The following is a 16,417-nucleotide window of genomic DNA, read 5'->3' on the forward strand; positions in this document are numbered from 1 at the left end:
GAATAGAATAGAATAGAATAGAATAGAATAGAATAGAATAGAGAATGGGAATAGAATAGAATAGAATAGAATAGAGAATGGGAATAGAATAGAACAGAACAGAACAGAATGGAATGGAATGGAATGGAATAGAATTAGAATAGAATAGCAATAACAGACTTATATACTTGCTTCACAGTGCTTTACAGCCCCTCTCTAAGCGGTTTACAGAGTCAGCCTGTTGCCCCTAACAATCTGGGTCCTCATTTTACCGACCTCGGAAGGATGGAAGTCTGAGTCAACCTTGAGCCGGTCAGGATCAAACTACTGGCAGCGGTCAGAGTGTAGCCTGCAATACTGCATTCTAACCACTGCCCCACCGGGGCTCCTAGTATACAAATAGCCCTCGACTCACGGCCGCGATCAAGCCCCAAATTTCCATTGCTAAGCAAGACAGTTGCTAAGTGGGGCGCGCCCCATTTTACAACCTTTTTTTGCCACCGTCGGCAAGTGAATCACTTCAGCTGTGGGATCGTTAAGGGAATCCGGCTCCTTCGTTGACTTTGTTTGTCAGAAGTCGGCCGCAAAGTTGACAAACGGTGATCACCCGATCCCGAGACATCCTAACGGTGATAAATACGTGCCGGTTGCCAAGCATCCGAATTTGGATCCCGTGATCCTGGGGGTGCTGCCACGGTCGCAAGTGTGAAAAACGGTCCTCAGTCACTTTCTTTCTTTTTCTTTTTTTAAACAAGTTTGATTAATTTTCCAGTTTTACATCCAAGTATTTAGGAAGCAACGTGGTGATTGGGTAATAGTACATGTCTCAGGTTACATCATCCAAAATTCCCTCTCTATTTCCCTTGATTATTATATCACATTCAAATTAATACATTTCTAATTATAACTCAATCAGTTAAGGCGTTTATCAATATATTTTTTACTTATACCTATCCATGTCCTGTTTTTAAAGTTTACCTAATTTCAATTACAGTGTTCCAATTTAGCCTTTAACATCTATAATATTTAGATTTCGGGTAACCCAAATTTCCCTTATTTCATTGCAAAATAGTTGTCATATCTAAAATACACATATGGTTTACTTAAATACATTCTTACTTTATTTCACAAATATATTCTATTTCTCATCACTTTCTTCAGTCTCTTCAGTGCCGCCGTAACTTCAAGCGGTGGCTAAAGGAGTTCTTGTAAGTTGAGGACCACCTGTACTTCTGCTTTCTCTACCTTTTCCAGGAAAACTGACCATCTGCAAGCCGTTCCACCTTCATTCCAGTCACTCTCAGCCTCTTTCGGAAGACGAGGAAAAGAAAGACCAGGGAGATTTATTTCAAGACTTCCGGCGGCTTTGGGGGATATACTGGAGGGCCCAGTCTTGTCCCGATTTTGAACCGTCCATGGCTCCTCAGGTGATGTCCACCAAGACAGCGGATAAAAGACAGGAAGCCAACAGGTGGGTGTGTGCAGGTTGCTTTCAGGGTTCCCCCCGCAAAAAAATCACTGGGGTACCAGAGGAATACAAATACATCAGTGAAAACTTACAAACTTGCCAACCTGTCAGCTGAAGAACTTAGAGAGAAATCTGCTTGAAGCTGAGAACTAAAATGTTTCTCCTTATTGAACAAACTTTAGAAGCCAGTCATTTTTTTTTCAGAGTTGTTGAACTTTGAAGGAAATAATAATAATAATAACAACAACAACAACAACAATAATAATAATAACAACAACAACAGCAGCAGCAGAAACAACAACAACAATAATAATAAAGTTGGAAGGGATCTTGGAGGTCATCTAGTCCAACCCCCTGCTCAGGCAGGAAACCCTATACCATTTCAGACAAATGGCTGTCCAGTCTCTTCTTAAAAACTTCCAGTGTTGGAGCACTCACCGCTTCTGGAGGCAGGTTGTTCCACTGGTTAATTGTTCTAACTGTCAGAAAATTTCTCCTTAGTTCCAGGTTGCTTCTCTCCTTGATCAGGCACTTTGGAGAATAGCTTGACTCCCTCTTCTTTGGGGCAACCCCTGAGATACTGGAACGCTGCTATCATGTCCCCCCTGGTCCTTCTCTTCGTTAAACTGGACATACCCAATTCCAGCAACCGTTCCTTATATGTTTTAGCTTCCAGTCCCCTGATCATTTTTGTTGCTTATGTGTTTTTATCCAGCCTTTATCATTTTTACAAATAACTCAAGGTGGTGAAAGTATTCAAGACGCCGTCCTCCTCCTGTTTTCCTTACCACAATCACCCTGTGAGGTGGGTTGGGCTGAGAGAGAGGGACTGGCTCAAAGTCACCCAGCCGTCTAAGGTGGAACTAGAACTCACTCTCTCCTGGTAATATTCCCAAAGTCATCCGGCCAGTTTTCATGCCTGAGGTGGGACTAGAACTCACCGTCTCCTGGTGATTGGCCCAAGTCATCCAGCTGGCTTTCGTGCCTAAGGCAGGACTAGAACTCACCGTCTCCTAGTGATTGGCCCAGAGTCACTTAGCTGGCTTTCATGCCTAAGGTGGGACTAGAACTCACCGTCTCTGGTGATTGGCCCAAGTCACCCAGCTGGCTTTCATGCCTAAGGCAGGACTAGAACTCACAGTCTCCTGGTGATTGGTCCAAAATTCCCCAACTGGCATGCATGGCTAAAGTGGGACTTGAACTCTCCCGCTGTCTAGTCTAGTGCCTTAACCACGTGGACCAAACTGACTTATTTGCAAAACGAATAGTCGTACGTTGAGGACCACAGGGATCAGCATCTCCTGTCTTCGTTCCATTCTTGGAGCATTTCCCTGTGGTGTCAACTCCGGTCTCTTTGGCTAGGTTGCTTTTGCTGGAGTGGGAACGTCGAGAGCAGCAGGAGAAACGCCGGGCTGAGCTGCGCAGATTGAAGGCGCAACACATGCAGCGGGAAGTCGCCAAATGCCTGGCGACTTACCAGAATAAAGGACGGTCCTCCGCGTCTGTCCAGAGAAGGCGGGAAGAACTCAGGTGAGTAGCTTTACTCCCACCCCACCGCACCCCACCCAACTCCAAGACACCTGATACTAACTGGATCAAGATGCTTATTTTGGCACCGGGATGGGAGACCACCAAGAGATCCCAGCAGGGAAGCTAGGAGGAGAAATTGAAAAATTAGCTCAGATCCAAAATGGAGCGGTCAACTGGTTGCCAAACACCTATAGCAGGGGTAGGCAACCTTGGCTCTTTTATGACGCGTGGACTTCGACTCCCAGAATTCCTGAGCCAGCCATGCTGAGGGGAAAGGGAGAGGTTTCCAAGCTGAGCCATGCTGGCTTAGGAATTCTGGGAATTGAAGTCCATGAGTCATGAAGGGGCCAAAGTTTCCCTCATGCTGGCTGAGGAATTCTGGGAGTTGAAGTCCACGAGTCATAAAAGAGCCAAGGTTGCCTACCCCTGGCCTATAGGAATAGGTCTGTGAAGCTAAAGAAAGAAAGAAAAAATGGGCTCGGTCTGTCAGAGAAATTATCCTGTGTTAATGACAGGGATTGGAGGCTCATGCATCACCTTGAAAACATCAAAACGTTTTTAAAACATTTATTAATTTACTGGATTTATATAGCTGCCCATCTCGCATACCAGACTCTGAGCCTCTCGCAATAAAATTTATAAATAAAATTTGTAAGCTTTGTTGAATAAGCCATGGTTTGGTGGCAATTGTGACGTTATATTAGTGGCAATTGTGACGTTACAGCTGGCCTTTGACATAAATCTTTGGTTTAACGGCTGTTCAAAGTTACAACGGCACTCGAAAAACAACTATTCCTCAGACTTATAACCGTCACAGCATCCCCACGGCAGGCATGTATTTTCGTTGGTTGCAACATCCCAGAGTCACGTGATCGCTCTTTGTGACCTTCCCAGCCAACATCCACAACTGGGAAAGCTGGATTTGCTTATCGACCGCACGATTCACCTGTATGCCTAATCTGTATTCACTTTTTCATCTGATTTATCTAGCCTCCCGTCCCACCAAATATGACTTTATAGTTACTTATTAAATTTATACGCCACTCGTCATGCAATCTCGTGATTTTCTTTTCTTTTCTTTTTTTAACCTCGTTTAAAAGCATCCAAACCTGGTTAATGGATTTTAAGTTGTTCCTGGATGCTTAATAATGCTTAATACTAAATAATTGGATCTAGATTACAGTGGCCTGATCTAGTTCTGGCCTGATGCTGCGTGCAAAAAAACCCCCTTTTCAGACTGGAGACTTTTCTTGGTGCTCCCTCCCCTTCTCTCCGTGTCCTATGTAGGAGGCAAGAGAAACAGCGCATGGAGGAATACATGATCCAGCTGCAGGAGATCCAAGATCGTGTGGAGAGCCGCCCGTATCTGTTTGAGAGAGTTATGCAGGTGTGTGGTGCAGGAGCAGACTTCCTGGGGGGGCCAGCGGTGGAGTTAGAGTCAGCCCTGCTTCTCTGGGCAAAACCCTGCCATGGTGACAATCCAGGGAGGATCTGTAGCCCTAGAAGAGGATATTTGTTGAACTGGGAGGTTCTGGGTGTTCTCTGAGCTTGCTTGTTTCCTGGTAGACATTTCATTCTCTGACTGGGTAACACCATCAGTGCGAAGGAGTGTGGGGTTTTCTCCCTGTTTGCATACAATAGCTTGCCCTGCCAGCGTTGATGGGCACGTTGTCTAGGCAGGCTCTTCTAGGTAGAAGAAAACAGCCCTCCCACTAACGCCGGCAGGGCCAGCCAGCGTATATAAACAGAGAGCAAATCGCACTCCCTGCTAGCGTTGATGATGTTACCAGGTTGGGTCATGAAATGTCTGCAAGAAAACCACCAAGCTCAGAGAGCACCAAGGACCCCATAGTTATTTCTCCTCCTCCTCCTCCTCCTCCTCCTCCTCCTCCTCCCGACTCCATTCCCTTCTAACACTGATGATGTTGCCTAGTTGGGTAATGAAACGTCTTTTCTCCTCTAGACAAATGCCCGCCAGGCAGTGGAGCGGCGTTTCTCCAAAGTGTTGGCCGCCCTGGGCATCGATGAAGAAATGCTGTGGAAGCATGCTGCTCGGCAGTCTTTCGGCAAATATGGCGTCAAAGACATGTAAGGCTGCTAGAACGGCGGGGCGGGGTACAGCCCTGCGAGGTAGTCCAGACAAGAAACCCAATCAGGAGAACTTGCTCTTATCTTTATTGTAAGGTTAATGAACAGGATCTGGCAAGGCTGAAAATATTTGTCCCCACTTTTCCTTTTATTCTAAGGCAGGGCTCTCCTCATGTTCTTGTGTGTGTATATATGTGTGTGTGTGTGTGTGTGTGTGTGTGTGTGTGTGTGTGTGTGTGCTTCAAAGCGCTCAATTTTTTTAAAAAAGAGAAATGGAGGAACCCACAAGTTATTGCCTGGGAACCTTTAAAACAGGGGTCCTTTCTCCAATACAGGTAGTCCTCGATTTGCAACAGTTCATTTAGGGACTGTTCCAAGTTACCACGGCGCTGGTTAAGGTTCCTTGGGACCATTTTGCACAGTTGCAGCCTTTGCAGCATCCCCGTGGTCACGTGATCGAAATCCAGACGCTTGCCGACTGCTTCATACTTAGGACGGTGGCTGTGTCCCAAGGGTCACGCGATCCCTCACCCCCCACCCCCCCTTTTTTTTTTTTTGGGTCGACCTTCTGACGAGCAAAGCCAATGGGAGAAGCCAGATTGACTTAACCACCCGGGTTACTAAACTTCACGGCTTCAGGGACTGACTTAACAACAACGGTGGCAAGAAATGTCGTAAAACGGGTGCGTCGGTGGTGGTCGTAAGTTGAGGACTGCCTTGTCCCTGGGAGCTGCAACCTGTGACGTTTGTGTTTTCAGGTATCCGAGCACCGAGTCCGTAGAAGAGTTCCCCAAATCAATCTGAAAGGAAGATAGACTGCCTAGAGGAAGCCAGCACATCTGGGCCAACAGCTGGCCCTGCCTCCTGTAATCCTAGACCATCTAAAAATAAATCTAACGTTGAGAAGCAGCAGAGCCCAGCCTGCCTTTATATCCCTGATGGGGAGAAGCATTAGGGAGCCTGCAGACAGGTTCCCAAGAGCTGCATCTTTTATCCCTAGGCCAGTTCCAGAGTCTTGTCTTCTGGCCCCGAGGTCCCCAACCTTTTGGGCACCAGGGACCGGTTAATAATAATAATAGTAAAGTTGGAAATGACCTTGGAGGTCATTTAGTCCAACCCCCTGCTTAGGCAGGAAACCCTATACCATTTCGGACAAATGGCTGTCCAGTCTCTTCTTCAAAACTTCCAGTGTTGGAGCATTCACCGCTTCTGGAGGCAGGTTGTTCCACTGGCTAATTGTTCTCACTGTCAGGAAGTTTCTCCTTAGTTCTAGGTTGCTTCTCTCCTTGGTTAGTTTCCACCCGTTGCTTCTTATCCTGCCTTCAGGCGCCTTGGAGAATAGCTTGACACCCTCTTCTTTGGGGCAGCCCCTGAGATACTGGAAGACTGCTATCATGTCCCCCCTTGTCCTTCTCTTCATTAAACTAGACATACCCAATTCCAGCCACCATTCCTTATATGTTTTAGCCTCCTACTGGGTGGGCGTGGCCAGCTCTACATCGTTCGCGTCAAGGGGGCCTGTGGGGGCCTGAGCAGGAGTGGGACAGATCTGAGGGTCTCTGGCAGAAGAGGGTGGGACCGGGGCAAGTGCCAAGGCATAGTCCACTGGAGGAGCCTCACCGTTCCTCTCAGGCCATGGGGGGGGTGGCTTATGGAGCTAAGACTGAATGCATTTTAGCATAGATGGCCACCACAAAATTGTACATTGGCTCCTGGCCGGCCTGGGCCAGGGCCAAGGCAGCGGGGGCCGTTCCCTCACTGTTTCCAGGATGGCTTCACGGGCCACATGAAACCACTTCGCGGGCCGCATCCGGCCCCCGGGCCTTGTGTTTGACATGTCTGAACTAGAAGACTTCCAGCCTTATGCTTCTACCTTGAGGGGCTAAAACTGGTCCCAGTGGGAAACAACACCCTCTGCATTCAGGTCAATGGGTACTTGTGCCCCCCCCCCGGTGCCTGGCAGCAATTTTGCCTAGTTGCCCATCATGACTTTCCAAGCATCTGTACCTGGGGGGGGGGGAGTGCTCCTTAGCTGCAGAGACTCAATGGCTGCAAGTCTATGGAGATTCTCAATCACCGAGGTCACGGTGGTCAGAATGTTCTACAGTCGGAATAACAGGGTGGGAAGGGACCTCGGAGGTCCTCTAGTCTAACCCCCTGCTAAACTGGAGACCCCATCGCATTCCAGACAGACGGCTACCCGGTCTCTTTTTAAATGCCCTCCAGTGTCCTCAAGGTACTTTTCCAAAAGCCAACTGGACTTTCTTGTTGTTGTTTTTTGGGGGTTGTTCCTCGCAAAGGTTTCATTTAAGTTCGAACTGTAGAAGTTGGCTGAAGGTAGAAACGAAGAAGCTTCTTGGACGAGAAGCGAAAGGTTTGCCAGCGAAGAAAAGAAAAAAAACACCAAGAAAGTGTCAATTGCCTTTTGGAAAAAGCACCTTTGGGTCAAGGGCTGCCACTGTCTTTTTGGTCTCCTATTGTTGTTGTTAGTTGCGAAGTCTTGTCTGACCCATCGCGACCCCATGGACAACGTTCCTCCTGGCCTTCCTGTCCTCCACCATCTTCTGGAGTCCATTGAAGCTCACGCCTCCTGCTTCAGGGACTCCCTCCAGCCACCTCCTTCTCTGTTGTCCCCTTCTTCTCTTGCCCTCCATCTTTCCCAGCATCAGGCTCTTCTCCAGTGAGTCCTTCCTTCTCATTAGGTGGCCAAAGGACTTGAATTTCAACTTCAGGATCTGGCCTTCTAGAACAGTCGGGGTTGATCTCCTCTAGGACTGACCGGTTGGATCGCCTTGCAGTCCAGGGGACTCGCAGGAGTCTTCTCCAGCACCAGAGTCCAAAGGCCTCCATTCTTTGGCGCTCGGACTTTCTTATGGTCCAACTTTCACAGCCCTACATTGCAACTGGGGAAACCATGGCCTTGATCATACGCACTTTTGTTGGCAGGGTGATGTCTCTGCTTTTGAGTACGCTGTCTAGATTTGCCATAGCTTTCCTCCCCAGGAGCAAGCGTCTTCTAATTTCTTGACTGCAGTCCCCGTCTGCGGTGATCTTGGAGCCCAGGAAGATAAAATCTGTCGCTACCTCCATTTCCTATTATGACGTCACAAAAGAATGTCTGGCCTTCTGCATGGAAGCCCGGCGTCTCTTCCCTTCCGTGGGAGCCCCCCCTCCCCACTTGCTGCAACGCGAAGGAGGAATTTGCTAAAGCGTCTACGTGTCGGAGGGGCGAAAGTATCCACAACAGCACCATGGATTATCTTATGGTGCCAACCTCAGCTTCCCCGATAGAGAAACAGGACCAGCCCATGTTCACTCAAGGGAAGCCGGAGCCGGCCGCTACTCAAGGCCCCAGCACCTCAGCTGACCTGAAGCAAGAGCCCTCCGTCTTCATACCAGCTGCACCAACCAAGAGCAAACTCTCCCATAAGCCTAGCAAGATCCACAAAGGCCAGCGAGGAAACAAAATTGCGCATCAACCGGGGAAAATAAAACGTGAGTGGCCCTGGGAAGCGGAAGGGAGAAAGAGAGGGCTGCGGGAGGTGAGTGGGTGGGTAGAGAAACCATCCTGCCCAGGGATGGGTGGGTGGGTGGGTGGGTGGGAACTGAGAGCTGAGGAGCTCCGCTGAGAGTTAAGCGGAGAGAGGAAGGACTTCCTGGACGACGGCGGAAGAGTCTGCCTACAAAAGTCGTGGGCATCTCTGAAGGCTTCGGAGAAGAAGCCGGGTCTTTCCCCGTGAGGATCAGGGACTCTTTTGCACAATGCAGTAGCTTAGGTGGGATCGCTGGGGATCCTTCCAACTCTCCGTTTCTACGATTCTGTGGAATACAGGGAAGTTCTCAACTTACGACCACGAGGGAGCCCAACGTTTCCGTTGCTAAGTGCGACCTCGTGGGTTAAGTACGTTTTGCCCCCTTTTATGACCTGTCTCGCCACATTTGTTAAGTCAGTCCATCAGAATAGAGCTGGGAGGGACCTTGGAGGTCTTCTAGTCCAGCCCCCTGCTCAAGCAGGAGACCCTATACCAGTGTTTCTCAACCTTGACAATTTTAAGCAATGCTGGCTGTGGAATTCTGGGAGTTGAAGTGCACATGCCTTAAAATTGTCAAGGTTGAGAAACACTGCCCTATACCATGTCAATCCATCAGAAGAGAGCTGGGAAGGACCTTGGAGGTCTTCTAGTCCAGCCCCCTGCTCAAGCAGTGAATCACGGCAGTTCTTAAATTAGTCACACGGTCCATCAAAGCCTTACTGAAGTTGGCCATCGGAGACATGGTTTTCTTCGAGACGAAAGATGAAATAAGTGGTCAAGGAGAATCCAAAGAACTCAAGGAATCCCACCGCCGGTTGTCCCCCGGCCAATTGGCTGCGGCAAGTTGCCCCGTCCCATCTGACGTGGCTCTCTCTCTTCTCCCCTAGACATGGGGAAGTCTTCCCATCACCGTCACCACCATCGCTACCGGCGGAGAACCTTCAAAGAGATACTGATTCGCTCCTGGCAGAAGATCTACCCGTGCCTTGTTTACTTGCGGAAGGTCATCTTCGAGCTGACCCAGTCCTTCCTGTTTGACTTCTTCATCTGTAGCGTGGTGGCCATCAACACCATCCTGCTGGTGGTTCAGACGTTCGCTGTGGTGGAGATACGAGGAGGTAAGGCCGGCCGTCTTCTCGGGGGTCTAAAGCAGGGCTTTTCAACCTTTTCACCCATTGTGCCACTTTTAGGATATGGCAACATCCGGGTACCACCAGTCGCCTAGCAAGGTGTCCAAAACTTGATGACAGCCCCCCCTCCAAAAAAAAAGAAAAAGGAAAAAAGTGATAAAGTACAGGTAGTCCTCGACTTACAACAGTTCGCTTAGTGACTGTTCGAAGTTACAATGGCACTGAAAAAAGTCTCCCCCCCAAGCCACAGCCGAAGAAGCGCTGATCAGCTGGAATGTTGCAGCATCTCCAGGGTCTTGTGATTTACATTCAGATGCTTGGCAACTGATTCATATTTATGACGGTCACAGTGTCCCAGAACCATGTGATCAATTGAGCCCAACTTTTCTGTTGCTAAGTGAGACATTTGATAAGCGAATTTTGCCCGCGGTTGTGAAATGAATANCAAGAGCCCTCCGTCTTCATACCAGCTGCACCAACCAAGAGCAAACTCTCCCATAAGCCTAGCAAGATCCACAAAGGCCAGCGAGGAAACAAAATTGCGCATCAACCGGGGAAAATAAAACGTGAGTGGCCCTGGGAAGCGGAAGGGAGAAAGAGAGGGCTGCGGGAGGTGAGTGGGTGGGTAGAGAAACCATCCTGCCAGGGATGGGTGGGTGGGTGGGTGGGTGGGTGGGAACTGAGAGCTGAGGAGCTCTTTCTGAGAGTTAAGCGGAGAGAGGGAAGGACTTCCTGGACGACGGCGGAAGAGTCTGCCTACAAAAGTCGTGGGCATCTCTGAAGGCTTCGGAGAAGAAGCCGGGTCTTTCCCCGTGAGGATCAGGGACTCTTTTGCACAGTGCAGTAGCTTAGGTGGGATCGCTGGGGATCCTTCCAACTCTCCGTTTCTACGATTCTGTGGAATACAGGGAAGTTCTCAACGTACGACCACGAGGGAGCCCAACGTTTCCGTTGCTAAGTGCGACCTTGTGGGTTAAGTACGTTTTGCCCCCTTTTACGACCTGTCTCGCCACATTTGTTAAGTCAGTCCATCAGAATAGAGCTGGGAGGGACCTTGGAGGTCTTCTAGTCCAGCCCCCTGCTCAAGCAGGAGACCCTATACCAGTGTTTCTCAACCTTGACAATTTTAAGGCATGTGGACTTCAACTCCCAGAATTCCACAGCCAGTAATGCTGGCTGTGGAATTCTGGGAGTTGAAGTCCACATGCCTTAAAATTGTCAAGGTTCAGAAACACTGCCCTATACCATGTCAATCCATCAGAAGAGAGCTGGGAAGGACCTTGGAGGTCTTCTAGTCCAGCCCCCTGCTCAAGCAGTGAATCACGGCAGTTCTTAAATTAGTCACACGGTCCATCAAAGCCTTACCGAAGTTGGCCGTCGGAGACATGGTTTCCTTCGAGACGAAAGATGAAATAAGTGGTCAAGGAGAATCCAAAGAAACTAAAGAAATCCCACCGCCGGTTGTCCCGCGGCCAATTGGCTGCGGCAAGTTGCCCCGTCCCATCTGACGTGGCTCTCTCTCTTCTCCCCTAGACATGGGGAAGTCTTCCCATCACCGTCACCACCATCGCTACCGGCGGAGAACCTTCAAAGAGATACTGATTCGCTCCTGGCAGAAGATCTACCCGTGCCTCGTTTACTTGCGGAAGGTCATCTTCGAGCTGACCCAGTCCTTCCTGTTTGACTTCTTCATCTGTAGCGTGGTGGCCATCAACACCATCCTGCTGGTGGTTCAGACGTTCGCTGTGGTGGAGATACGAGGAGGTAAGGCCGGCCGTCTTCTCGGGGGTCTAAAGCAGGGCTTTTCAACCTTTCCCCCCATTGTGCCACTTTTAGGATATGGCAACATCCGGGTACCACCAGTCGCCTAGCAAGGTGTCCAAAACTTGATGACACCCCCCCCCCCCAAAAAAAAGAAAAAGGAAAAAAGTGATAAAGTACAGGTAGTCCTCGACTTACAACAGTTCGCTTAGTGACTGTTCAAAGTTACAATGGCACTGAAAAAAGTGTCCCCCCCAAGTCACAGCCGAAGAAGCGCTGATCAGCTGGAATGTTGCAGCATCTCCAGGGTCTTGTGATTTACATTCAGATGCTTGGCAACTGATTCATATTTATGACGGTCACAGTGTCCCAGAACCATGTGATCAATTGAGCCCAACTTTTCTGTTGCTAAGTGAGACATTTGATAAGCGAATTTTGCCCGCGGTTGTGAAATGAATAACACGGTCGTTAAGTGAATCTGGCTTCTTCTCCGTTGATTTTGCTGGTCAGAAGGTCGCCAAAAGGGGATCACGTGACTCCGGGACGCTGCAACCGTCAGTTGCCAAGCGCTCGAATTTTGATCACGGGACCACGGGGAGGATGCAGCGGTCGTAAGTGTGCAAAAAGGGTTCCTTTTTCCAGTGCCGTTGTAACTTTGGAATGGTCACTAAATGAACTGTTGTAAGTTGAGGACTGCCTGGGTTCCACCCCAGAGGGTGACTTCTCTTTGTCGTCTTGCTGCCGATGGTCTTCCCTTCACCCTCTCTCTAGAATGGTTCTTCTCTGCCCTGGATCCGGTGTTCCTGTGTGTCTACGTGGTGGAGGCCATTCTCAAGTTTATCGCACTGGACTTTAACTACTTCCGCGACCCGTGGAATGACATTGGTGAGTTTTTCGCCGTAGGGTCAAGAGACGGGGAGGAGGGAGGTCACGGGGACAGGCTTGCAGTGGGTACCAACCTGGGACAGGCAATGGGAGGGAGTCACCGATGGAATTCCACGCGTTGGACTTTAGATAGGCATTGAAAGCAGGCTATGGTTTCAGTATGGTGTGTGGCCCTGTTGCTCCGTTTAAAAATGTTTTGAAACCTCCGAGCAAATTGCTGAAGGCCACTTTGGGTGTAATGGTTAAGGTTCTGGCCTAGAAACCAGGAGACTGTGAATTCTAGTCCTGCCCTTAGGCAGGAAAGCCAGCTGGGTGACTTTGGGCCAATCACCAGGAGATGGTGAGTTCTAGTCCTGCCTTAGCTATGAAACCTAGCTGAGTGATTTTGGGCCAATCACCAGGAGACGGTGAGTTCTAGTCCCGCCTTAGAAATGAAAGCCAGCTGGGTGACTTTGGGCCAATCACCAGGAGACGGTGATTTCTAGTCCCGCCTTAGGCACGAATGCCAACTGGGTGACTCTGGGCCAATCACCAGGAGACGGTGAGTTCTAGTCCTGCTTTAGGCATGAAAACCAGCTGGGTGACTCTGGGCCAATCACCAGGAGACGATGGATTTAACTATCTTGTAGATTTTCTTCCCCCCCCCTCCTTTCTCTTCCCTGATCAGATTTCTTCATCATGTTCATGATGGTGTTGGAATTTATCCTCGTGCTGTCCTTCACCGCCGGGCAGGGAAACCGAGGCAACACACTCACCCTCTTTCGGGTCCTCAAAATCATCAAGGGGATTCGCGCCATCCGCGCCATCCGCTTCCTCCTCACCCTTCGGTCAGCGACCCCATCCACCCATTGTTCAGTAGTCAAATTGCAAATAATGGAAGGGAGACAATAGTACAGTCCCCGTCTAATAAACCAGGACAGACCGATCTCTGGGGACACCGAATTCAGTAACAGGAAGGTTGAGTCCCTTTTAGTTCTGAGAGCCAGTCTGGTGTAGCGGTGGAGGCTCCAGGCTAGAAACTGGGAGATGGTGAATTCTAGTGCTGCCTTAGGCATAAAAGCTGGCTGGAGGGCTTTGGGCCAATCACCGAGAGACCATGAGTTCTAGTCCCGCCTTAGGCATGAAAGCCAGCGGGGTCATTTGGGGCCAATGGTCAGGAGACGGTGAGTTCTAGTCCCGCCTCAAGCAATAATGGTAGCTGGTTGACTTTGGGCTGGGTGACTTTCTGTTGTTGTGGGGACAGGATGGGAAGGGAAAGGAAAGGAAAGGAAAGGAGGGAAGGAAGGAAGGAAAGGAAGGAAAGGAAGGAAGGAAGGAAGGGGGAAGGAAAGGAAGGAGATAGGGAGGGAGGGAGGAAGGAAGGAACTCTCCCAGAGGAAGAGTTAATAATTAATAATAATTAATTATTATTATTAATAATAATTCTTCTTTTTCTTCTTTTTTATGCTCTTTTTCTTCTAGGGTGACGGAGAACCTGCAAGAAATCACAGGCACTTTTATGCTTTCCTTCCAGTCCATCGGAGCTATTATTCTTCTCATGTTCTCTTTCTTATGTATCCTCCCAGCAAGAAACAGGGTGGGGGGGGGGACAGCAGTAGCCGATGGCGATAGGTATATATCTCATCAAAAGCACTTCTTAGTTTATTCTTCTGCTTACACCAGGTTTTCTTTTCTTTTCTTTTTCAAACTTGGCACCCCCAAGGAATCTAAACAACACAGCACTCTCAGTCTCGCCAATACTGGCAAGGCAAGCCCTTGTATATAAACAGGAAGCAAACCTCACATCCCCTTGCACTGATGATGTTACCTAGTTGGGTCGTGAAGCATTTGACTGCTTTGTCTCCCATCTCCGCCTGGAGGTGAATTTTAGGAGTTGAGTCCATATATAATATTTTATTGCTTTTCCAGTTTTACATTTGAGTATTTGAAAAGCAACGTGGTGATTGGGTTAGTCATTAGTCCAATAACAAAATCTTTAGTACATATCTCAGGTTACCCATCATCAAATATTTCTTCTCTGTTCTCCTTAACATTTGCTACATCATATTTAAGCTAGTAAATTTCTAATTGTATCAAAGTCAGTTAAAACTTCATTATCACATTCATCAATACCTTTTTTTGCTGATACATATCCATATCCTGTTTTTAAGTTGTACCTAATTTTTTTAGTTTTTAATTACAGTATTCCCATTTAACCTTTAATATCCAAAGTATTTAAGTTTCGGGTAACCCAGATTTCCTTTGTCTCACTCCGTAAAAATTATAATGTCTAAAATGCACATATTACTTACTTAGATATATTCGAATTTTATTTCATAAACCTTTTCTGTTTCTCGCCCTAATACATCACCCCCTTAATAATGGAGTATCCTTTATTATCTACATTATCTGGGCTAAACAATAGTTCAAACCTATTTCCTAATAGTAAGTTTTCATTTCCCTTATAAATCTAAATTCTCAATATTAAACAAAATAATCCCTTTTTTTTTTTTTACTCTTTCCCAACTATTTTAAACCCAATAATCAAATTTCCCCTTCTCGCAAAGTCTCCCTTTAGCCCAATAGTTAGCCGTTTAGGATCCTCTCTAGTAGAGAGTTGAGCCCATTCCTGACCGTGTGCTAGTCAGTTTCACAGAAAGTTCCCATGTTCTTTTCCCTTGCTTGAATTGACAAGTCTCCCCTTCCTCCCAGATGGGTGTCCCACATTGAAGCCCAGGTTCGAAACGCGCCCACCTCCTCCCCCTTTCTAAGTCCCCGAGAATTGCTGTTTCTTCCTTGACCCCCGTGACTTCCGGCTCCCAGTCATGTCTTCCGTGGTGCTGCTTGACATGTTCCAGGAAGCAGATAAGAAGCATTTCGGGGACCTGTTCAAAACCATCTTCACCCTTTTCCAGCTTTTCACTCTGGATGACTGGTCTATTATTTACCTCACGTGCTACGCTGCAGGTAAAGAGAGAGAGACGCCGGGATCTGTTCAATCCGGGGTGGGGATTCGTCCCTTTGTGACTTAAATCTACATTTAAGGTTCTACATTTAGACAAGAAAAACCAAATGTACAGGTATAGTATAGGCCAGTGATGGCGAACCTTTTAGAGACCGAGTGCCCCAAAACTGCCCCCCCACCCCCGTCCCTGCTCCGCCCTGCCCACTGGGCCACCCACCACCTCCATGGCCCGCCACAGATCACCCAGGCAGCGCCATGGTGGCCACGCCCTCCGCCCATGCCCCGCAGCATTAACTGCAAGGGCAGAGTCTTGTCCCCGCTGCCCAGCTACCATGTCCTTGGCGGCACTGCTTCATGTGGGCCACGCCCAGGGGCGACTCTCCTCCGGGGGGCTGCTGGTGAGGAGGGGGTGGTGGGAGGAGGCAGGGCTGGGGAGACGGTGCGTGTGCCCACAGAGAGGGCTCCGAGTGCCGCCTCTGGCACCCGTGCCATAGGTTCGCCACCACTGGTATATAGGGGGTACCTTGCTCAATAGTAACAACTGTGAGAGGGACCTCGGAGTCCTAGTGGACAATCCCTTAAATATGAGCCAGCCGTGTGCTGCAGCTGCCAAAAAGGCCAACACAGTGCTGGGCTGCATTAACAGAGGGATAGAATCAAGATCACGTGAAGTGTTAATACTACTTTACAATGTCTTGGTGAGGCCACACTTGGAATACTGCATCCGGTTTTGGTCACCGCGATGTAAAAAAGATGTGGAGACTCTAGAAAGAGTACAGAGAAGAGCAACAAAGATGATTAGGGGACTGGAGGCTAAAGCATATAAGGAACGGTTGCTGGAATTGGGCATGTCTGGTTTAACGAAGAGAAGGACGAGGGGGGACATGATAGCAGTCTTCCAGTATCTCAGGGGCTGCCCCAAAGAAGAGGGAGTCAAGCTATTCTCCAAAGCGCCTGAAGGCAGGACCTGTTATCTGGAATATCCCTCTACACCACTTCCCCTTCCTTCCTTCCAGGTGCCTGGTACATTATTATTTTTCTCATCATATATATCCTGGTGGAGTATTTTCTGCTTCTCAAGTAAGTACGGCCCAGGCAG

General features: G+C 48.7%; 1 protein-coding gene across 1 annotated transcript in view; it reads left to right on the forward strand.

The window, feature by feature from the left end:
• TSGA10IP (testis specific 10 interacting protein) overlaps positions 1 to 5,869 on the forward strand; it is a 10,327-nt gene extending 4,458 nt beyond the window's left edge. The window contains exons 4-8 of the mRNA XM_029287261.1: positions 1,234 to 1,450; positions 2,810 to 2,977; positions 4,265 to 4,364; positions 4,941 to 5,065; positions 5,824 to 5,869. Of these exons, the coding sequence (XP_029143094.1) occupies positions 1,234 to 1,450; positions 2,810 to 2,977; positions 4,265 to 4,364; positions 4,941 to 5,065; positions 5,824 to 5,869 (656 nt within the window). The remainder of the gene's footprint in view (positions 1 to 1,233; positions 1,451 to 2,809; positions 2,978 to 4,264; positions 4,365 to 4,940; positions 5,066 to 5,823) is intronic.
• The last annotated feature ends 10,548 nt before the right edge of the window (positions 5,870 to 16,417 follow it).

This window comes from Protobothrops mucrosquamatus, unplaced genomic scaffold (assembly GCF_001527695.2).
Source record: "Protobothrops mucrosquamatus isolate PMUCROS unplaced genomic scaffold, P.Mucros_1.0 scaffold_278, whole genome shotgun sequence".
Classification (NCBI taxonomy): domain Eukaryota; kingdom Metazoa; phylum Chordata; class Lepidosauria; order Squamata; family Viperidae; genus Protobothrops; species Protobothrops mucrosquamatus.